This window comes from Aspergillus pseudonomiae, assembly GCF_009193645.1.
Source record: "Aspergillus pseudonomiae strain CBS 119388 unplaced genomic scaffold BDV37scaffold_1, whole genome shotgun sequence".
In the NCBI taxonomy this organism is placed as follows: domain Eukaryota; kingdom Fungi; phylum Ascomycota; class Eurotiomycetes; order Eurotiales; family Aspergillaceae; genus Aspergillus; species Aspergillus pseudonomiae.
This window is the reverse complement of record NW_022475993.1, coordinates 758,574-780,780: the sequence shown is the minus strand read 5'-3', so window position 1 is coordinate 780,780 and position 22,207 is coordinate 758,574. Positions and strand designations below refer to the sequence as shown.

The 22,207-nt window shown below is 48.2% G+C and overlaps 5 protein-coding genes and 1 non-coding gene across 6 annotated transcripts; 3 read left to right on the top strand and 3 right to left on the bottom strand.

Annotated features, from left to right (window-relative positions):
• Nucleotides 1–1,835: 1,835 nt before the first annotated feature.
• BDV37DRAFT_t7 lies at nt 1,836–1,944 on the top strand. Its single transcript has one exon. It is a non-coding gene; the product is annotated as a tRNA-Ile (tRNA).
• Nucleotides 1,945–2,165: 221 nt separating this feature from the next.
• Nucleotides 2,166–3,386, top strand: BDV37DRAFT_277674 (pfkB family carbohydrate kinase superfamily; the record flags this gene model as incomplete). The annotated part of the gene is made up of 3 exons (XM_032085836.1): nt 2,166–2,277; nt 2,343–2,537; nt 2,665–3,386. The coding sequence occupies 3 exons, from the start codon at nt 2,166–2,168 to the stop codon at nt 3,384–3,386; spliced, it is 1,029 nt and encodes a 342-aa protein (XP_031947350.1).
• A 181-nt stretch (nt 3,387–3,567) lies between these two features.
• Nucleotides 3,568–4,633, bottom strand: BDV37DRAFT_235558 (DUF4291 domain-containing protein). Its single transcript, XM_032080513.1, has one exon. It carries the CDS (start codon nt 4,465–4,467, stop codon nt 3,853–3,855), a length of 615 nt encoding a protein of 204 aa, XP_031947349.1. The 5' UTR covers nt 4,468–4,633; the 3' UTR covers nt 3,568–3,852.
• A 2,987-nt stretch (nt 4,634–7,620) lies between these two features.
• BDV37DRAFT_290216 (uncharacterized protein) lies at nt 7,621–11,998 on the bottom strand (the record flags this gene model as incomplete). The annotated part of the gene is made up of 6 exons (XM_032088666.1): nt 7,621–7,688; nt 9,402–10,263; nt 10,333–10,578; nt 10,633–11,363; nt 11,418–11,807; nt 11,872–11,998. The coding sequence occupies 6 exons, from the start codon at nt 11,996–11,998 to the stop codon at nt 7,621–7,623; spliced, it is 2,424 nt and encodes an 807-aa protein (XP_031947348.1).
• An 899-nt stretch (nt 11,999–12,897) lies between these two features.
• BDV37DRAFT_277671 (ankyrin repeat-containing domain protein) lies at nt 12,898–17,464 on the top strand (the record flags this gene model as incomplete). Its single annotated transcript, XM_032085835.1, has 4 exons — nt 12,898–13,273; nt 13,372–13,995; nt 14,103–14,323; nt 14,393–17,464. The coding sequence occupies 4 exons, from the start codon at nt 12,898–12,900 to the stop codon at nt 17,462–17,464; spliced, it is 4,293 nt and encodes a 1,430-aa protein (XP_031947347.1).
• Nucleotides 17,465–19,985: 2,521 nt separating this feature from the next.
• On the bottom strand, nt 19,986–22,207 carry BDV37DRAFT_3258 (putative nonsense-mediated mRNA decay protein Upf3). Its single transcript, XM_032090453.1, has 2 exons — nt 21,696–22,207; nt 19,986–21,636 (listed from the first exon to the last, which is right to left on the bottom strand). The coding sequence occupies exons 1-2, from the start codon at nt 21,959–21,961 to the stop codon at nt 20,160–20,162; spliced, it is 1,743 nt and encodes a 580-aa protein (XP_031947346.1). The 5' UTR covers nt 21,962–22,207; the 3' UTR covers nt 19,986–20,159.

Sequence of the window (22,207 nt, the reverse complement as noted above, 5' to 3'; positions counted from 1 at the left end):
ATCCGATGTGTGCAATCAGAGCTATACGCAAGATGAATAATAGTCCCTAGCAGATACTTGTTTATGTGGTCAGTACGAGTATACCAAACGCTAGCTTATGATGCGACCAAGATCGGATGTGAACTAGGGCTGAACCAATCATGTGCTGCGTATTCCCGTGACGGGATCTGGTTGTGCTTCATGCTACTGATATTGGATTTGTAAGCGGTGTTATATACTTAGTTAGCTATATTTACTGTTATTACTTAGCCTTCTTGTCTGCAGGATCAGCTGTATAATCCGTATCAGTCTCTTTCCAATCCCAGCATTGCGTTAGATCCAATCATGTCGCAGTACATCATCGACAAGGTCCTCCGGGAGCCTCATATTCTTCCCTCTTCGGCCTCCAATAAGAAAAAATCTGTGTGAAGACTTTTTCGGTGTCTCAAAGCAGTTCTAGATGCGGATAGTCTTTGGCTAGACTGAGCTATCGACAGCTTGTCTGACTTCCCAGGCGATGTCTTCAGCCCCATATCCCATTCAGTGCAGGGATAGCTTGGTTGCATAAGTCCGCGGAGAACGTCGTACCCTCAGCGAGACCAGGTCTCAAATATCAGCCACGACAGCGCATCATCCAAGGGTTTGCAAATCTCCGGTCAATTCCGTGGATATCTCCACTGGCTTCATCATGGAGCAAGTATGCCAAGTTCAGTGTATTGGTCAGTCAGAAGGTCCACAGATCGCTTTCCTAGCAGGAAGGCACAAACGATTGGCAGTCAACATTTTGAAAGCACTGGAAGGCGATCCTGTCAGCACACTCACTTTCTTTGTTGCTATGTCTCAGATTGTTTGAAATTGCACCCACTCCTGCGCAGAAGGCAATCCACATGAAACCAGGCGTTCGCTTTCCTGGCAACTACCCCTATCTTGTCAATGGAGTCAACCATGCCGTTTATGGTAATCGCAGCCGTGGCGCCAATAAAAAGCGGCCTTTTGCCACTTTCAATTGGGGTACACTAACGACAGGGCCATTACCGGTAGTCCGGGGAAACCTAGGGCTCCGTGTAACAAATCAGCCCTGGTCGCGAATCGATTGAATGGTCGTGGCGTAGGAGGGTTCTACATCACTCACATGCTGCGAATTTTCGGCTAACTGCATGGATGTTCCCCGGGTTGCCTCAGGTGTTCGTGAGCTACCTGCCCTCACAGCCTCCCCCACCAATTATTACACTAGATATGCCGTACCTAGCCCGGCATTGAAAACCCGGGGGATGAAACCAAAGGCGACCGTGACACCCGACCAGAAGACTCCCTTTTGCTTCCAGAAATTCGCATATCCCCGAGTGGCAACGAACCTTAAAGACAAAGGAAGTGAAAGTCTATGAGAGATTAATCCCTCCGCCAGCTGTACAACATATGGGTCGGTGTAGCGGTAGACAGGCTGGCGAATAGACCTCCGTCAGCCCACCCCATCAGACAAGTTGAAGAACGTAACAGGGTCCAAGCTAGTGCTCGGAAGGTCCAAAGGGGCAAGGCAGTAGTCAGACGAGTTGCAGAAGTTAAAGAGGAACCTATGCAGAGGAGATAGACAAATAGTATGTGTGCACACCAGCAATGGCGGAGCGTCAGGCCGGCAAGAGGCGGAGGATAGGCGCCACCAAAACAAAGAAATCCATGCCAAGACGGAAGGATGCAGAATTAGTTGAAAGAGCCCAATAAACACTGGATACGAAGGGGGCTGGGTAATGAGCCCACAACGAAAGGCTACGAGGTGGAAGATATTCCGCTCAGAATTCAAGTGCGTGAATACCAATTGAAGGCCTTATAAGCTAAAAAAGAGACTTGCACCAAAACCCGCTCCCATAGCTCAGTTGGTCTAGAGCATCAAGCTTATATGACCATTGTACTTTGTACTAGGTTGTATGCGTCTCTTGGAGGTCGACGGTTCGATCCCGCCTGGGAGCACTTTTTTTTCTATCTGCTAAAAGATTCCTCAAGTAGGAAAGCGGAATGCCAGAGGCTATTATCCGATAAATATCGATCTTATAATCATCTTCAATCTCCTGCATTCTTGAAACAGGTGTTCTGAAACCATACATAAATAAAGCGTTCCATTCCTAAGTCTAGTTGTACAACTTTTCCGTTCGCTCCTGTTCCTACACAAATAGTTTAGATCCTCAGACATCATGAACTTACATCACATCTCCTTCACGAGCCTCGGCTTAGTGGTACTCGACGAGATCCGCCTTCCCAATAGGAAAGCATTGACTGACATTCTGGGTGGTTCTGGCGCTTACGGTGGGCTTTTCTATCGTATATCTCATGCCAGTCATTGAATTGTTAATGTAATATTGTATTCATAGCGACACTCGGTGCCCGGCTGTTTCTTCCTCATCCACAAAGCAATTCCTTAGGCTGGATGGTCCATGTTGGAAATGACTTTCCGAAGCCCATCGAAGACCGTTTGCAAAGCTGGGATGTAACATTGGTCATAGAAAGGGAATCAAACCAAGCTTCGACTAGAGGGTTACTTGAATACAAAGATTCTACATTTGGACGTACGACATACCTTTCTTCATTAAAATCTGAATATTCCCTTCCCTACTGCCGACACAAACTTCTCATCACCAACTTACTAGATGTGTTGTCAACCATACAGATCACTTTAGCTAACAAGTCGTCTAGCCAAGAAGTTCAAATACACAACGCCCATCCTCGCAATTCAGGATAGCAGCTTGAAGAACACACCACTCCTAACATCCAGGGCATATCACTATCTTGAAACGCCTCAAAATATTACGATCCGTCTCTCCAGTCTCCTTGTGCTTAGGGAAAAGTCAGGCGTACCAGAACGCCCACTCATTATCTGGGAACCTGCCCCATTCTCGTGTACAGCGGAAAATTTGCAAAGCTGCCTAGACGCCGTATGTATGGTCGATGTGTTCTCCCCAAATCACCTAGAATTAGCCGCACTATTTGGCCAATCGCGACCAGCCGTTGCAGACAAGGATAAGATCGAGGCCCAGGCACTGCGGTTCTTGGACAGCGGCGTGGGCCGTGACGGAAAGGGTACAGTAATTGTCCGAGCCGGTGAGCATGGCTGTCTCGTTATAGCTCGCGATACGTCTCCTATCTGGCTACCGCCGTTCTATCGATCTAGACCTGGAGATACCCCGCACGCTAAGGTAGTCGATCCCACTGGCGCCGGTAATGCATTTCTTGGGGCATTTGCTGCCGGGTATCTGCAGACAGGATGTATCGTTGAGGCAGCTTGCTATGGCTCCGTTGGAGCCTCTTTTGCGGTGGAGCAGGTGGGTATGCCGGAGAAAATTAGCGATAGAGGGGAGGAACTGTGGAACGGTGCCAACGTGCTCTCGAGATTGCATGAGTATCGGAAGACTATCTGACTCGCTGTTATTGATCGTGGCTTAGGCTGGGAAGGCCTTTCTCGGCGACATGTCGTTGATGTATTGAAGACTGATGTACTGTAAAAGCTCGGCTGTTGCGTCGCATGGAAGCTCACAAATTTAGTATACATTTGCTCTTGGCAACGCTCATGGTTTAACCTATAAACAGTACGTAGGCTTCTCTGGTCACGAATCAATAACCTCTACTGAGAACTTGGTGAACATAACCTTTCCCTACCAGCCGCTTTGGGGGTTACATACGCCTTTTTTATTCTGTTCTCATTTCTGTTCCTTTTTCTTCTGTTCGCTAGAATTTCGGATCCCTTAGATCAAGCAATTGAAACTCTCTGCGAGAAAATCCTAGTATTCCATCTTAGAACTTTCTGGTTTTCTTGAGACACTCCATAAACGTCTCAGCAACTACGAGTACATTCTGCGGAAGAACAACCAAGCATCCGATCCCGTATTACGTCGCTTGCAATATGTCTCGCAGCTCCTCCGACAGAGGATAAGCACCCTCGACCGGAAGAAGGCCTTCGGCTTCTTCGACATCCCCCCTATCCAAGGCCCTCTTGACATCCCCCATCAGACCCGTCACGTCAGTGATCGAAACGATCCACTCATCAATGTATCGCTCAACCGCCTCCCCACTGATCCCAATCTGAATTGATCGATATCTTAGTGGCCGGTGCCACAGATCTCGCTCCGGATCCCACTGTACACGGACGGGACTCTTACGGAGACGCTGACGCCATTCATCTTGCTCTTGGTCCTGGGTTCCAGGTACATGACTGAGACAGGATCTCTTCAGGGCCCATTCGAAGCCTTCGCGGGTTATCTCGATCGCCAAAACACGTTCTTGGTTCGGTTTGGTGGCCCAGCCGCAGCGGTAGGCCATCCAGAGGAAGGACGGCTTGATCCAGGTCATGCGTGTGCGGGAGAATGGAGGGACGAATTTCTGGGCCCTCAGAGCAGGTTCGGCGATATCGGGGGAGAAGGCTTGGTAAACTGTGATCGTGGATCCAGTGGATTTGGCCCGGATCGCTCGGAGGGGTTGGGGGGTTGGGTTCTTCGTAGCCATTGTATCTTCATTTACACGTCCCCGCTAATAATGTATTCGATGGTCGTTCTGTTGGGAGACAGGTTACAAACACAGTTATAAGAACGGTCAGTATCAGACAGCCTGATCGATGTGACTTGAGAGCTTTGTTTACGCGATTTACGGGGCCACATGCACCTTGGACGGTCAGCACATATATTTACGAAAGAAGGAGAACGTGGTTTTCAGGGAAATGAGTCCATCGATCGATTCATGTCTGTGGGGCAGAAGGCTGACTCATAGGAAGGATAACTCGTATTCGGATCTGCCGCAGAGGGAGTGCCTCGTAATCATCGAGCGGAAGTTGAACTGCTATTCTTTTGGCCATTGTCGCTCCACCGAAATTCCTTCTCTATTGCAAGAGCTTCTTCGTTAAAGCAAGCCAGGGAACCATTATAAGTGCCGATGATCTGATCTGTAGCTCTTTCATTAGCACTAGCATAAATCCAGCATCTGCGGTCAATAAAGGAGACTTACTGAGATTAACGACGTGAGGGATGAGCGGTGCGTCTTTAATGCATTCATTAATATTGGAAAACATGATCATCAAGAGCAAGTCTTACCTCCCGTTCCACATGCACATGCCATCACCCCAAGTTCAGGGCCAGGGACGCAATTGTAGCAGTAGGAGTTCTCAAATGCCCTTCCCCTATTCGAAGTATTAATAAAGCACTGAACCAATCTAGAAGGTCCCCCACACACATAGATTTTCCATACAATCCCTTTGAAGGGGAATATGCCAAGCATCTATCCAACGGCAGTTCGGATTTTCTCTCGTCGTCTGACCTTCTTCTTTTGCATGTTGCCGACAGCGTAGGGACGTTATAGCGATCATCAGTCTTTACGACAAGAGAGATATTGTGGCAGCTATCTATAAATCCAGACGTAGGGTCCCCATCGTAAAAAGCCAAAGCTGCCAATGGAAAGAACACAAGAGGCAGGAATCGACACATAGCTCCAGGTGGAGGATAAACCAATATTTATTTTGTAGGAAGTGGAATGTTATATGGGTCTAGGGGTCCTTTTATGCCTACTATGGCCTTGGTAGTTATCAGAAGGCTCTGTCGGCTTGACCTTCAACGATGTTCCAAGACAGGGTGCTTTGTTCTAGTCGGGCAAAAGTAGACAATGTGGGCGAGTCGGGCAAGCCGGGCAAGACGGGCAACTTGGGTGAGAGCAATATCTATATATAGTATATCTGTATGATCTCTAGCTCGTTGGTTAGGAATTATATTTTGAATTTGATGCCGTATGGCCTCGCATTATCGTACCACCACACTATGATGGAATAACAAGGGATAATCAACCGATCTGGCCATCTTACACGAGCCTACTCCGTATAGCTTTCGGATCAAACCTCAATTTAGGTTCTTTTCTCAAAAGTCACTGTAAACATATTCAGTCTATCTACGTCAAAACTGTTTGCTCCTCTATAGCACCGTCAATGTTAAACTCTGTACATAATACTTTTAGAACAGCCATGCAGAGCAGCACACTACTTGCGCTAGGGCCACGGGTAATTCTCCTAAAGAAAGGCATTAATACAACACTGGCTAAGCCATCGGCGAAGAGATGGACACTTACAGCAGCTACACCCTTTTGTCCAAGGCAGCTCAGGTATCCCTCATCGCTGTAAACCACTTGATCTATAGGCTAATTGTTAGTAGGAGTACGCAACCTGAGTTTTGCGTCAAGAAGGAGACTTACTAAGATCAATCCTAGATACCCCGCGATCTAGATATTTTGAAAAAAAGGGAAAAAAGAAAAAAAAAAGACTTATCAGTATCAGAAGGTATATTCTTCAAGAGGTTAAACTTACTCTCGCCATAAAAACACCCCATCAGTACTGGAGCTTCTTTACGATGTATCCCGTAAATGTTACGCGTAGAGTTTTGACAGTGCTCGTGCCCTGCAAATGCATTTCCACTTTATAGAGTTATTCAGAATATTCACAAAGCTGTTAACAGGTTTGAAACTTTCCACATACCTTATTTGTGGTGCGAATCCACCATACTCAGTGAATGCCAGACACCGATTCAGTTCCAGCATGGTCTGTATCAAGCGTCCCGTCTTGCCGCAACATAGAGTTACTAGGCGGCCAGACTCGCCTTGTGGGTGGTCCACAGTCATCTCAGGGCAATCGTCGTAAAAGCCACCCTTGAGTTTTTCTGTGCTCGCGGTATCCATCGGGACTTTGGCTGGATCGCGGTCACCCTTTCGAGCAAAACAGCCCAGGTGACCATCATTATCAATATGAACGGTTCCCCCTATAGATAGGCCTTTTGTTAGTAGGGTTACACTGCCAAGATCTAGGGTTAAGATAGAAGACTAACTAAGATTAAAGTTGACAGTAGTATTATCTGTATATATAGAAAACTATTAGTGCCAGAAGATATCTTCCTTGATAAAAAGAGAGAGAGAGAGAGAGGAAAGAAAACTTACGCGAGCCACAAACACACCTTATACTCTCTCCGTCAAGCATACAGTCAAGACATTGTGCCCCATATCCATCCTCCCTTGTGAAAAGTTAGTTAAGCTGCTCACAAAACTGCTAATATATCTAGAGCTTCTCACATACTCTTGTTCTGGCTGTATATGGTCGGTGTCCCAACTAAAACAGTGATCCAAATCTAAGGAACTTAGGGATTCTCTTCCATCATATCCGTAACAAGTTGCGGATAACGTGGTTGGCGCACGGTGCATTTTGGTCCAGGCCAGTTCGGCGCCAACACAAGTGTCCAAAAACACAGCCTCACCGAGAGGGATGGCATCAGCGGAAGTCCTACCTATACTCCGTAGCCTGTCACTATCATACAACCACGCGGCAATGGAATAATGAATATTCTAGCCTGAAGACTTCACCAATACCACATGACAGTCTTGTAGGAGGTATATCTATAGTATACTACGCTACAGAGCTGTTCCAAGAATTCTCTAAACGGTTTAACATTTGTACTACTACAAGGGACTCAGAAAAAGAAAATAACCCAATTTGACCGGAACATAGCAATAGTCTGCTCACTGCAGCATAGTCATCCCCAGTGCCGATAGTTGAGAATCTTGTAAAGTATCAGCTCTGCACTAAATGCAGTGACAGTTGATTTGCTCGGGAAGACCTAAAAAAAAAAACTTACATTACCACCGCGCATTACCCTTCAGACCGAAACAACCCAGATAACCATCATAATTGGAGATTGTTTGATCTATGGGTCTGTTGTTAGTAGGGGTGCGTAGCCAGAATTTGGGGATGAGATAGGAGACCGACTAAGATCAATAGAGACAGTAGTATCGTATGCTTCATTCAATTAATTCATAAATTCATCAGTTCCAGAAGGTATATCAAGAGAGAAAACTTACTATTACAATTACACCTCAGGACTCCTCCGTCAAGAGCACAGGAAGGACACTTTTCCCTAAATCCTTCCCCCCTTAGTATCAAAAGTTAGTTAAGAATACTTAGAAAACTGCTGATAGAGCTGAAGATCTTCACATACTCCTTTTCTGGTCGTATTTTATCAGAATCCCAACTGAAACACCAATCCAATTCTAAGCGGCTGGGAAGGAAGCTGCCAGTATGTTGTTGACAGTTTCCATACAGCCAGGATGGCCCGCCATTTATAATATTGTACCCTCTCAGAGATTTAACTCTGAGATCATAACAAGTAGCGAAAATCCCACCCTGGTTGTAATCAACAGTAGTCATGTTCTCTTTGCCACCCTTGGGTTCCTCGGTAATCCGAGGGCTCCGTGTGGGCTCATTGACAGCAAAAGCTGCCGGGGTCAAGAAAAGAAGTGATATGAATAACTGCATAGCTCCCTCCTATGTGAAAGGTAGACCGATGGTCACTTGGCAAGACGTTGTAGGAGAGCTAAACTCCAGGCGGTCCTCTTGTGGCCTATTTAACCTATTCTCAGTAGATTGCCCCAAAGCTCTCGTTTTGCCCGGTCAAAAAATCAATTCCTTCTCCGGAGTACTGAATCCCTGGCTCGTGGGCTCTGGCATCGAGGACGGCACAGGACGGGCGCTTTGTTTCTAATCGGGCAAGTTAGACAAACGCCCCGGCGTTCAAGTCAAACCTAGATCTTTAATGTAAAGGGAATTTTCAAAGACTCTAGAACTCAAGTATGAGCGGTAATGTTCGCATCAAAGACGGTTTGTCTGGCTCACTTGGGCATACGCGAAGATATCAGTATGCCATTTATATTTATGCATATATATTTCGATGGAAACAGGTTGTCTCTGGACATTATTCGCTTATTTCCCCTAGCTTGAGAGTTTAGCGTACTCCCCAAATCACCAGACAGATACAGCCCTTCTTGAATTGGACCTTAAGGATGCATGTGGTAGCTCTAGTTGACTCAAGGCAGATTCGTGAGGCTGCTATTATATTTGGTTACAATGTCTGCTTATGTGCCCGTTCTAAATCTCTACCCCCGCCATTCCGCGCCTGTATGAACTTCTAGACCAAGATCCTTCGCTACCCAATATTTCAAGATACACCCCCCGGCTTGGGCCGCACAATTTTAGAGGTTCGAATTTTTCACCGGACATTCCGAAGGTGGGCTTGAACAATCACAAACATAAGTGTCCTTTGCAGTGTCACAAACAGAAGACCTGCGGTTGCGGCACACAGATTGCCTGCTCCCGCAACAACAGGCTTGGTTCCACTTTTCCACATTATGGTAGAGCACAGGGAAACCCTCCGGGTGAGGCTCAAAAGTCGGATTCACCATTTGGGGAGGCGGCTTATTATCGCACGTAAGAGTGTCCGCTGTGCCACGGCAAATCGAGTTGCTTTCAGCCTGGTACTTAGTAACACGACATGGTCGTTGTTCAGGTGGTTTACAATGGCCGTAAGCTGACCTTCCTTCCAACAACTTCGCAACATGTTGATCCAGTTGGCAAGTTGTCCCACCGGGGCATTTGGAGTTGTCCACTTCACACCATTGAACACATCGCTTCTGCGGTGATGGCCCTCCCATTTTCTCTCCAGACTCACAAACAGAGACAGTCTGGCATGATAAGGCAGATATCTTTCCACAGTAGCCGTCTTTGTGGCACGGACGCCCCAACCACACATTCAGCTGCTGAGCGCCGTCTAAGATAAATTCGGATTCGTGTTGTGTACTTGATGGATGCCTGTCCATTTGAGAGTCCGCCAGGTTGGATAGAGTACTGCTCGCATTGTAAGGCTTGCCTGGAGCTGAAGGATGAGTCGGCTGGGTATGACCCGTCCTTGAGCCTTTGGTACAGAGTGCGGGATTCTGCCATATTGCGTCTGCAGCATATTTCCAGAGATTGGTATAGTTGTACCAGGTCTCGGGGACGAGGAATATCCTGCAGTCAGCGGCCTCATAGAGAAATTGCAAGGGAGTGGCGGAGGTGTCAGTGTGTCGGACCTGGTCTCGAAGATTGACCGACGCGGTCGTAATGTGGAACGCATGCGTGCGGTTGGTTAAGTCCACATGCGTCGATTTGTCAATGTCTCGCGCCAGGTCGATATCTTCATGCATATCCTCAGCCTTGTAAACTGCTGCACCACGGGTTCCACTCGGTGCCTGCATCGGGCCATAGCTGGGTTGGCCCCCAATTACAACGGTTCGCACTCCTGCTTCATGATGCATAAGTTCCATGAAAAGTGCACATGCCGACGTGCAGAGCCCGTCGCTCAGGATAACGATGTCCTCCGGTTTATATGGCTGACCGTCGTCATGTTCATCAATTTCAATTCCAGCCGCCCCCAAGGTAAATAAGGTGCTTGATAAATTGTATTGCTCCTAAGCGCCCTCCGTCAGTACCGCATGTTCCATTGAAGACGGGGTAGAAGGATAGGCTTTGGTACTTGCCTTCTTAGTAAAACCATCACGATAATGACCTATTGGTCCGACAAAATCATCCCACGAGGTGAAGTTTCTTCCAGTATCGAAGTCCAGCCGGCCGGTTACCACCCACTCGTTAGCTATTAACTTGCGATAATCCGGATGGTCCATGGTGAGGTTCTGCCAGTAGCTTGTTAGGGTGGAACCTAGAGCGTTTGCCACTGGATGAACGCGTCGACGACTACTTGCCCACGGCGTAATGGAAGGGAAAAACTATATGAAAACGTGGGTCAGCCAGGAGCCGAGCGAGTTGCAGCGTTAACTCACTATCTTAAAGACTTCAAGTACTAACAAAGGGCTTCCACCGGAGTTCTGTTGTACGTCGATAACCACTTTCTTCATGCCTGCATTGGTGCTACGTGCGAGGAATTCCTTGACTGTGTTGCTGAACGATTGGGCTTCAGCGGTGTCAACCGCAAAATGCGGAACGCTAAGAACTGCTAAGGAGGTATCATGCAAGAAGTAACCTCTTACATGCGCTCCCTCGTTCCTAGTGTAGCTAGCATCTATGACATCAGCTTCTGAGGGATACGCTGGATTTTCAACAGGAGTTAAGTTGGGGGTTGATGTGTTCGATGACATCATGCCTTGTCGCTTGGAAATTGTCGTCGTGGATGCCGCCAGGCTTTTGTCGGATGGCCGGCCTAAGACAAAAAAATCATAGAATTCGTCCATCGTCTGCAGCGGCCCATTGCTCCCCTGGCAGCAGAATGAAGCCTTCCAAGGAAGGGGCCCGAGCGTGGTACCGTTCTCGAATGTGAATGTAATGAAGTCTCCTGGGTAGGAGGTGGTAGCTCCGTGGAAGACATCCCGCTTTCCTTGGACGTCCAATGCCGCACTTCGCATCAACATGTTCCAATCTGCATGAGGCTCAAGCTTTCCGATGGAGTGGACAGAGGAAAACTGCGTCAGATACTCAACGACATCCTGGCCGTTGATGGTCGCGATGGCCGACGGCTGCCAAGGAAGACAACCCGTTTCGTTGGCGAATAAGTCATCTGGAAGAGGCTACTGTCAGCGACAGTTCTCTTTGAACTTGTCTGGGTATTGACCTGAGATGTAAACCTTGGGCAGCTCTACCCCGTCCAATGAAACAGACACGATGCTGTAAGGGGCTGCATAGGTAAACCGAGAAAGTGCGCCGCCGACAAGTTCAAGATGATCGTCATGGGCAGCATGGATCAAGTGGTTCAGAGCCGTCTCAAAGGCATATTCATTGTGGAAGACGTTATCATCAATATCGCGTTGGAGTTGAGACAGCCCGGCCATGAGGTCAACGGCTGGCTGCTGGTAGCTCTGTGGTGGATCGGCCAAATAGGCGAGAGTACTGTGGAATTGAATCATGTCGTTGACATATTGGACAAGTTGACTGGCAGTATCTGCGTGGAATGGAAGGCTCGTCAGACAATTGTAGGCTTGGCTAGCGTCGAAAATAGAAACTTCTAAGTAAATTGCTCATAATCAGCACCTGGAGCTATCATTCTGTTTGCTTCACTCATTACATACCCTCGTTATTGACGATTTCACCGCAAATTGTTGGGTTGGGAGTCATAGCATTGTTGGAAGATGTCGGCAGCTGCTCCGCGAGCACCTGCATCAGCAAGAGCACAAGTATGCCAATGATCTGCCGCATCATGAATCCTGATTGAGAATGAATTGTTTTCATTTGGGGATAATTTAGATTATTGTCTACTCAACGCCTTGTTATCAGGATTTATACCTTGTCGTGAGACGCCAGATGCATTTGCTCCCTCAGATGATTCCACCTCAGCTGTTGTCTTAGCATTTCCTCTTGATGCAACTTCTCCCAGAGTTTCAGTTCTTAGAATAGCCAATCTGCATCATTCATTCGTCTGTTCCATCTTTCCCAGGCCTTGGCAGATCCCAAGAAGCCCCGAAGAAGCCCCCAAGAAGCCCCCGGGGCACGGGATTGGAGATTCCCGGTTTGCAGAGTCGCAGGCACTCAGCCTCGTATGATGAGTCTGCCACAGCCAAAGATCTTAGTTTCAACCAAGACAAGTCTCAGTATTGAAACCAAACCAACAGCATGACGCCTAATAATAAATAACGAACACTCATTACTCATACGTTACCCAGGGGTGCTTTCAGCCTTGCTTTACTGCCACAAAAACATATGAGACAAAAGAAAACCATACTGAAAAAGGACACACAGTACAGGATTTTGCCTTCATTCGGTCTCATTCTGTCACGGCCTCCCTATCCTGATAATTTCCGATCGTTACTGCGTAAGGCAAGCCCATCTGACTGTACTTGCATACAGCACGGGCTCTGATGAGGTCGGGAGTGCTCTTTCCTCGCTCACAATCTCCTAAAGGTTCAGCATTGCTGGCGACCCCTGAGCCACTTCTATATGTTTCTAGGGCTTGCTTGTTTCATAAGTGGCGGTCAGACGTTGCATCGCCCATGCTTCTTCATCCTCCCCCACTTTTTTGGAACTCTCTCACAGTCTCTCACAATATTCCACATTCACATTGACTTCTAATCCATACTGACCAACCTTGCAACCGCAGTATGGACGGCTCAAATCGTATTGTTCTCACTCGTGACGCCTACACGGTAGGCTGGCTTTGTGTTCTGGACTCCGAGCAGAATGCCGCCAGAGCTCTCCTAGACGAACTGCACGTCTGTCCACCTACCCCCCGCGATGAGAACGCATACATGGTCGGCCGCATGGCGAAGCACAACGTCGTCATTGCTAGACCTGTTGGTCAAGGAAAAGCCAATGCTGCTGACGTTGTGGTGAACATGACTCGTACATTTCCCCAGATCCGGTTTGGATTGCTGGTAGGTGTTGGGGGAGGCGCCACAGACTCGCCCGACCCCTATGTTGGAAAGAGAGATATTCGGCTCGGAGATGTTGTTGTCAGCAAGCCTCATGGCAAGCACGGTACGTTGATGATCTAAGATTCTAGACTTCGCTGCATTGCTGCCACTGAGCATGCTATCAAACCTTCCTTGGCTAATACGTGTTTGAATGTTATATAGGTGGAATTCTGCAGTACGATGCAGGTAAAAGGTACCCTGAAGGGTACAAAATCATATCGCACCTGGACAAACCGAACCCTGCCTTGATCTCGGCAGCCAATATGCTCCAATCAAACCACAGTTTCAAGAAGGGGAACATGGAAGTATATGTACAGGACGCGATCTCCAAGCTTCGGGATCTGGATATGCCGTATTTTGGCTTTCCGGGTCGCGAGCATGACCTGCTGTTCCGGGCAGAGTATCGCCATCCTGACGAAGGTGAGGACTGCAGCAACTGTGACCGAGCACAAACAGTCGACCGGGCCCCGCGACCGCAAGATGGTCCCTCCGTCCATTATGGGCTCATTGCATCTGCAGACCTCACTATGAAAGACCCGATGTTTCGGGATGAGCTTCGCAAGTCCAAAAAAGTACTTTGTTTCGAGAAGGAAGCGGCGGGCCTGATGGATCGCTTCCCATGCATTGCCATCCGGGGTATCTCGGACTATGCGGACACTCATAAATGCAAGAAGTGGCAGCCGTATGCTGCTATAACTGCTGCGGCTTATGCAAAAGACCTATTGGCGTTGCTTGACCCCGACAAAGTTACCGAGGATACGGCGGCGGCGAAAGTTCTTGAACAATGTACGTAGTATCCATATGAGCAATGAAAGGGGGCAGGATGCCCCTCTGATTTTAAATAGCAAGTAGACTGTGCTAACAAAGGGCCTTGATTGTATTCGCACATGAAGTAAACGATAAAGTCGACAGGATGGGCACGACACTAGACACCCAATTCCGCCGCGAATTTCTGGATTGGCTCTCTATTTTGGACTTCAAAGCCGAGCAGGAAGAGCTGTTTGGCAGATCCGTGCCAACGGGGAAGTGGCTTCTTGAATCTGATGTATTCAGACGTTGGGTCGAAGGAAGTCGCTGGCAACTTCGATGTTGCGGCGAGGCTGGCACAGGCAAGGTACGCCTTCGGGTGTACATTTCCCCAAGTATGGAATGATCGCCTTTACTAATTCTATTCATCAACCAGACCAATCTCTGTGCTATAGTGGTTCACCACCTCCAAACGGCTCTTGATTCACCAAAACCAGTCATCTATCTTTATCTAAGTGATGATGAACATAGACGAGTCAACCAAACACCAGACCGTCTTCTGGGTAGCATGCTAAAGCAGCTAATCTTGTGCGATCCCAACGTCGATATACCACCGAAGCTCATAGAGGCGTACCAGGGTCGTGGCAATGGAGCACTTTCGACTAGAGACATCATGAAGCAGACGTTCCAGGACTTAGTGGCCAAACAGGATCGCGTATATCTTATAGTTGACGGCCTGGATCAATGCTCTCCGGAGGTTTTAGAGCTTATCAAGGAATATGCCCTGGGGCTCATTCAGGATGGCCTTCCCTTGAGTTTGCTTACCACCTCACTGGGATACCGAGAAGTTAACAGTGCCATCTATTGCAATCACTGCCTCAGAGAAGACCTTCAGATATATTTTAATTGCGAGTGTAAGGATGGACTATTTGACTTGTGTCTGGACTGCAAACAACAAGGGATCACCTGTCCCAAGAAACACGATGGCGAGGAGCTATATGACACAGTGCGAGTGGAGATATGTGTTCAAGATGACGAGCTCCAGGAATATTGTCACGAGATGATCACTCGAGCACTGAAAACGTGCCGTGATCGACGTGATAAACGCGTGCATCCGTCGCCGAAGTATAACTCCCGGGGCGTTGCGCGATACCTATGCGATAAGCCCGACCTAGTTAACCGTATGTCTCGAGTGATTGCAATAAAAGCAAGACGCAATTTTATCATTGCGCAGGCTTGGATAGAGAAGCTGTTTGACGAGGACAAGGAGCCAGAGAACGACCAGAAAGCGCTTCAGCCCCTGATCGACATACCACTCGAACCTTTGACCGCGTACTTTGATGAACGGATTGAGAAGCTCAAGAGGTACAAGAAAGCGAGTCAGCTACATGTAGCATTCATGACATTTGCCTTGATGATGTCGGCTCGTCGGGATCTAACCATACTGCAATTGCGGCATGCCTTGGCCCTCATTTCAGGCAAAGTCGTGAAGTCAAACCTAAACGATAGGACTTTCATCTTGCAGTCGACAAATGGGTTAATTACCATTGACAAAGCTGACGAGCCGCACTCTTTCGTACGATTTTTTCACGTTGCACTGTCAGCTGTGCTCGCCAAAAGTGACCATCATCCATCTTTGAAGCGGGCAGAGTACGAGATGGCAAAGGTTTGCCTGAAGTACTTACAGGACGAGGATTCTTTGAAGCACTATGATAATATCACGGCATATCCTTTTCTGCCCTACGCTCTACGATTTTGGGGAGACCACGTTCGCAAAGCGAACGATCGGGGGATTGAGGAGGAAGCGGTTCGGTTTCTCAAAGATCCGGTTCAATTTGCACGGCTCATACGAGAAGCCGCGAAGCATGGTCCGAAGGCGTCTGCGGAGTGGATTCATGAAGCTGCGGATGTTCTTCATCTTTGTGCTTGGTTCGGTTTAGCCAATATGGTCAATCTCCTGATTACTGAAAACTATGATGTCGGCGTACGTGATCATAAATACAGCCGTACTCCCTTACGATACGCTTGCATCAATGGCCATGTCGAGACAGTAGAAGGCTTATTGAAGCACAACTCTCCAGTGGAGGAGGAGGCAGTGGTCGACGCTATGTGTGGTTTAATTTGTGCGGATCGTTGCGAACAGGAGAGGCGGCAACGGATTGTTGAAGAGCTTCTGGAGACAGGCAATATCAACACCAATGCCGGATTGGGCGTAAAGAGCCGAACGGTCCTCATGCTTGCGCTGGGCCACGGTCATTATGACTTCGTTGAGTTGTTCCTAAGTCATAAATCAATCGACGTCGACACTCAGGATTCGAATGGCTTTACTGCATTAATGTTTGCGGTATATGCAGAGGAGGGCGTTACGATCGAAATAATCGATAGTATGGCAGACGATGTACAAATTGTGCCTTATGAATTTTTCAACGAGATCCGCTACGAGAGATACAGATGCCCGGGGCTTGTCAAATTATTATTGCGAAAGGGTGCTAACCCAAACATGAGAGACAACGCCGGTAACTCGACCTTGATATGGGCCATCAGACTGGGCGGGCTGGATGCTGTACAAACCCTCCTCGAGTGCGAGAGGTTAGACCTGCAAGCTGAAAAGGAGCTTATCCACACAGCGAGCGCAATGGGCCACCCCGAGATTATCCATTTACTCCACTCGGCCCTTTCGCAGAGTAACAGGTTCCATGTCTATAACATAAACACCCAAGACAAACGCGGATTGACACCACTACACTATGCTAGCCTTTCGAACAGCGCACGTGCAGGTGAAGTGGCAGAGATGCTGCTCGAGCTGGGCGCAGATCCCAACCTCACAGACGCCAGGAGCTGTACACCTTATATGATGGCTTCCCTTCTTCAACAGACACAAGTCATAAAGGTGCTACAGAGCAAAACCACATCACTCAATGGGGAAACCAGAAGCATGTTGGATCTTCCTGCTTTGACCCTCGCCAAACATGGCCATTGGGAATTGCTTCGAGAAGTAATTACCTCCGGGAGGACTGACCTTACATACAAATGCATGTTGAGTGGTGATACCCTGGTACACATGGCAACGGCGGCCAATGAAACTGATATTTTGCGCTTACTTCTCAGCAAATTCAACTTGCGACCAGACATTGCAATCAATGAGCAAGGACGTACGCCACTGCATCTGGCGAGCAGTGTAGAAATCGCCACGTTATTAGTCGAGAACGGCTACCATATCGACTCAACGGATTTTAATAATGATACACCATTGGACATTGCGCGTCGATGGCCTGGAATCTGTGATGTCGCTGACTATCTTGAAAATGAGCTAAAGATGTCCGAGCAAAAGCACGGTATGGAGATATGGGTGCAAAAGATTAAAGGTGGAATTGTGACAGTGTTGAGCGAGCTCACTGTGACTGTTCATGATCGTGGTTTGACTTCGGGCAATTGGACTGGGCGACTGAAGCGTTGTAGCCTCCACCTACTGCTAAGTACCCTTCTTTTACTTATAATGTATATATAACTACTCGGTACTAGAATTGTTTCCCTGTTGCAATAGAAATCGAGTCTTCTTTGGAGATCCTAACGCCCCCTTTCCGACCTGTTTCTCAATGGTGGAAATGAACTATTCCATATCGCCTGTAACCTTTCGATTGCAGGATATGTTCTATCGCAGCTGAGCGTCGTATCCATCTAGGCAGAAGTATTGGGTTTTCAATAACTGGACTTTGTTGTTGAAAGCCTTAATAATAAGGCCTACATGTTGAATCGTGATCTGAGAAGCCGTCATTATTATTACCGCTTCACTGACCGCCTTTATTTCTTCTGCATAATTTCATGACTCAAGGTAAGTTCTACGGTTAAGCGTAATACCACAGGCGCAGGAGCAGAATTGAATGCTGATTGGTCAAAATATATAATGTTCTGATTGGTTGTTAAAGCGTTTTTCCCCCCATCCACAGTGCCTGAGGCATCGGTCGGGACAGCTGCCAGTCACTTGAGCTGGCAGCCCCTAGTATGGGGTTCTTGATCGACAAGGGTAAACAAATGTCCTCTGTAACTATTAGGATACAGCCACTATTAAGCCAACTTGTAGAGCAATCGTTAACTACCATCAACGGCCTGCAAAATCCTATAGCCGTGGCCTTAGTTTTCGTGTTCCTCAAAATCAGAAAACCTTTAATTTTACACAAAATAACAGCGAGTATACTGCTATCAAGTTGGCCGGGCGAGAGAAGCCTGCCAACCTTGCGCCGAAAAACTCTAGCTTGTTTGGAATGTCGATAAAGTAGGATGTAAGAGTCATCAAAATGGCAAAAAGGAAAGAATTTTTCCCCTGGCGACCTCTCGCTTACATAGGAGATCCATGACAGCCCAGCGCCATATCTAACTAGACCATCGGGGGCTTGCAGTATGAAATTTCTTGGCTCTTTAATGTACTCTAACCGCAGTCGGTTGCTAGAAACATCCAGTCTTGGGGTTGGTCTTATCGATAGCTGATAAGCCTGCGATAAGCGATATAAGATGTAATATGAACCCTAACGTTCACCAATATATCACTTGTGACCGTCGAGCTTTACATCTGGTGAGGGTTTTTTAAATTTTGGGACTGGCCCTAGTGGTTACCGTTACTGAATTTAATATTTTGTACACTATACTCAAGTCTGTGGTCTGCTTTGGGGGATTCGGTCGCATTCAGGTGAAACTGTAGCTACAAGATATATATTCCCACCGGAGGTATATTGACCGCAAGGAGATTGCGTCAGCCTACCACGAAAGTTCACCCTACTCAAAACCGGATAAACCTTATAGATACTGAGGAACTACACACCGAGCGATAAATGTCTGTTTGGCCCTAGAATGGGTTACAATTCTACTAGAACCTCAGGGTCTCATGACGACTCTGGTATTTACGCAAACCCTTGCGCCTTTCATGTGTGTCCTCTGTACAGGCCAGTGACGCTGATTACAAATGATAGACCATTCGTCAAACAAGCGTCTAAAGGCAAAAACTATACTTCACTATCACTTCACATGACCACATCGACTACAGATTACAGCTACGTTGGGCAGTAGTAATCCGACGAATATCGGCATACCGAGCCTCGGCCCGATGGGAACTGGAAGCTATTTGGCATTAGACAAAACATAGCATAGCTTAGCGAACGACGAGCCGAAAAAGCCTTATGCCGAGAACAAATCAGATGAAATTGAGCATCTCTTCTAAGCGAGCACGTCGACCAATTGCTATTCTCAGCTAGAATCGATGCCGGAACAGCAAGAGTACCGAACATCAGAGAACTACTATGCCAAGCCATGGATGAACAAGCGGAGCCTTGAAAACTCTTCCTCACTGTTCATTGGCTAATTGAGCACAAGCGCGCAGGCAAACAGGCCAAACACACATGATCTCGCTTCCCACTAGCGCGCGCACTAGCAGGAGGCGTCGAGTATAAATACCGGCGGTTTCCCATTCATTTCGAAAATTAAGCGACTCTACGTAAGTTCATCCCCTCCCTACATTTGGGATTTCCAGCTCAAAACGATGAGCTAATGAAGAATGCCTGCTAACTATCTTGCCTACAGTTCAAAGAATCACTTTAGAGTAGACGTCCCACCTCTGAACTCTTCTAAAGAGCTACAGAATCTCCACCCTTGCTGATGACTTCTATGTCCTCAATGCCCTAAAGTGAAGCCGTGTTTACTCCCGCCTCGACGGCTGGTGTCTGCGAACGACTTGCTTCGGTGAGCTTGTTCGAGTGCCTTCCGTCCAGGGAGTGGTGATGATCTTTACCTTGTCTCGATGTCTTGACTTCGGTCGGTCGGACTTGGTGGGTGTTGAGGAGGTCTGAAAGGTGTTTTGCTCCCATTTTCTTTTTCACTTTTCTGTTGGTGAAATGGTGATCGGACCTTGGAGTTTTATCTATATACCCATATTTGCTCAAATGAAATGATTATCTTCTGAAACCTCTCCACATTTTGTAGACCATGTACTTAGACCCCGTCATCGAGGTAGCTTTGCAACAGCGTCTCTGGAATGGCCATCTGAAGTACTTGTAGGAACCCCATCATGTGCATTTGGGCAGCTGTCGTGCGTCGTTTGTCGGGTGCTTGAGATTGCCCACTGGCGTGTGCCGTCTAATTTCTAGATCGTAGCGCATTACTATTCCTCTAAGGGTATCTATGAACGTTTCTTACAGCATGACAATTCATGAATATCATTTAGCCTCCTTGGCGGTCCCCTCGGGCGCAATTGCATTGGCGTTACCTCCACCGCTTCCCTTCCCACCACCACCACCACCACCGCCTTTCTTCGATCGCCCGCCGCGTCCACGCGACGATCCCGAGCCACCCTCAGTCGCTTTACCCCCGCGACCCCCATTGGTATTGCTGTTGCTGCTGTTATTGTTGCCATTGGCGCTGGTAGCCTGAGCCTCATTGCGATTCTTGCCACGACCTTTCTCTCCTCCAGGGTTAATCTTGCGTTCCAGCACCACAACTTGGCTTTGGGCGACTGATACTGGGCTGGCGGCGATTGCTTTTTGTAGTCCGTCTGGCTCTGCAAAATCAATATATCCAAAGCCCTTCTTCTTATCGATTTCCACCTTCACCACCTTGCCGAACGTCTTAAACGCCGCTTCTAACAATGGCTCCGTCACCCCCTGCGAGGGATTGGCATGCTTCAGGAAAGCTTGTGTGGATGTAGAGGCTGCGGGCGGTGCCTGTTTCCCTTTTGATTTCGAAGATTTACCCGAGATGGGCGTAGTGCTAGCGGGAGGTGTGTTCGCTTCGGACTGGGATGTCAACTCATTGACCTGTGGTACGTTTCCCTTGGCCTTTGCGTTCTGTGACGAGGCGCCTCCTCTCGATGATTTCGGAGGGGTCTCCTTCTTGCCTGATTCGGCACTAGTCGCTTCAGCTTTGGATGCGTCCGTCTCCGCCGAACCGCCCTTGCCCCCCTTGCGGCGACCGCCGGATGGTGCTAGGCCTAAGTCTCGCTGGAGAATCTTGGCTGCGGCCGCAACGCTTCCTCGTTCTCGTCTGCGCTCCGTGGTTGGGGTAGACTGTCCAGTGTCCTTCGGTGAGTTCTGTACGGCGGAGGCCTTCGCGGCATGTTTGGCGACATTGGCAGCCTGCTTGTTAGCTGCCCTCACTGCGTCCTTGGTGGCTTTATCCGCCTTGGATTTCTTTTCATTCTTCTCCGGGGCCTGTGCCGTTTCCTTATCCGGCCGTTGTAACAGTTTCTTTGCTTGAACCTTTTCTGCCTTGGTCTCCTTATCCGCTTTGGAGTGCTTTGAGGATTTACTGGAACTCTCCTTCGCTTTGTTCGCCTTCTTCTCTTTGATATATTGCACTAAGGGTGTAGTGGTCACGGTCTCCTTCTTCTCATCCGCATCAGTGGTATTCTCGACCGTAGGCGGTTTGGTGATAGGCTGTGTAAGACTTTCGAGAAAGGCAATGAAATCGGGGTCTTGGTCAATAGTTCCTTGGCGAGCATCTTTTCGTACACGGCTTCCTGGAATTTTTGCATACGGCGCATATTCCACGGAGGGAGGGCCCAGCAGAATGGGGTCGTTGAAGGTGTTTCGAGCGTCTGTGAAAGATACCTGACGAACCTTATTCGAGAATGGAATAATATGATCGCTCGACACAACGTGAACGTAGGCACGCGATGGTCGCGACGGCTTCGCTGGACTGTTTCCCAAATTAGCACTCGACAATCTATATCACAAGTCAATTAGTCGGGCACCCACTCCTTAGAGACCTTGCCCGGCTTATATTGAAACCAATCGATCTTTCCCGCTCCAGTTTTCCATTCAGGCCCTACAGCAGTCTCAAACTCTGTCTGCGTTAATCCCGGAGGTAGTCTCCGCACTAGGAGCTTGAGTCGTGGTGCAGCCGGTTTGGGTGCCTTCTTTGGCGCGGGGGCGGTGGCAGTGTTGGTGGTGTTCTTCTGTGTTGCGGCGATAGGGATTTGGAGGACACCTCCTGTTGATTTACCAGCTGAAATCTGCGTCATGATGTAGAGCGTGTCAGAGATCTACACTCCGAAAGGAGTGAGATTGCGGGGGAGGGGTTCTCGAAGATGGATGCAAGACCGAGTTGGCGAAACGGGGCTGTGAAAGAGATGGGAGGGAGACAAGAGGAATGGAACCTCCAAGATGGGAGTCGACACCGAGACTCTGGCGAAGCAAATAAGCGACAGAATGAAATGGGGGAAGAGAGACTCCGTGAACAGCAAAAGCATGGCAAGTCGGTTACGGGA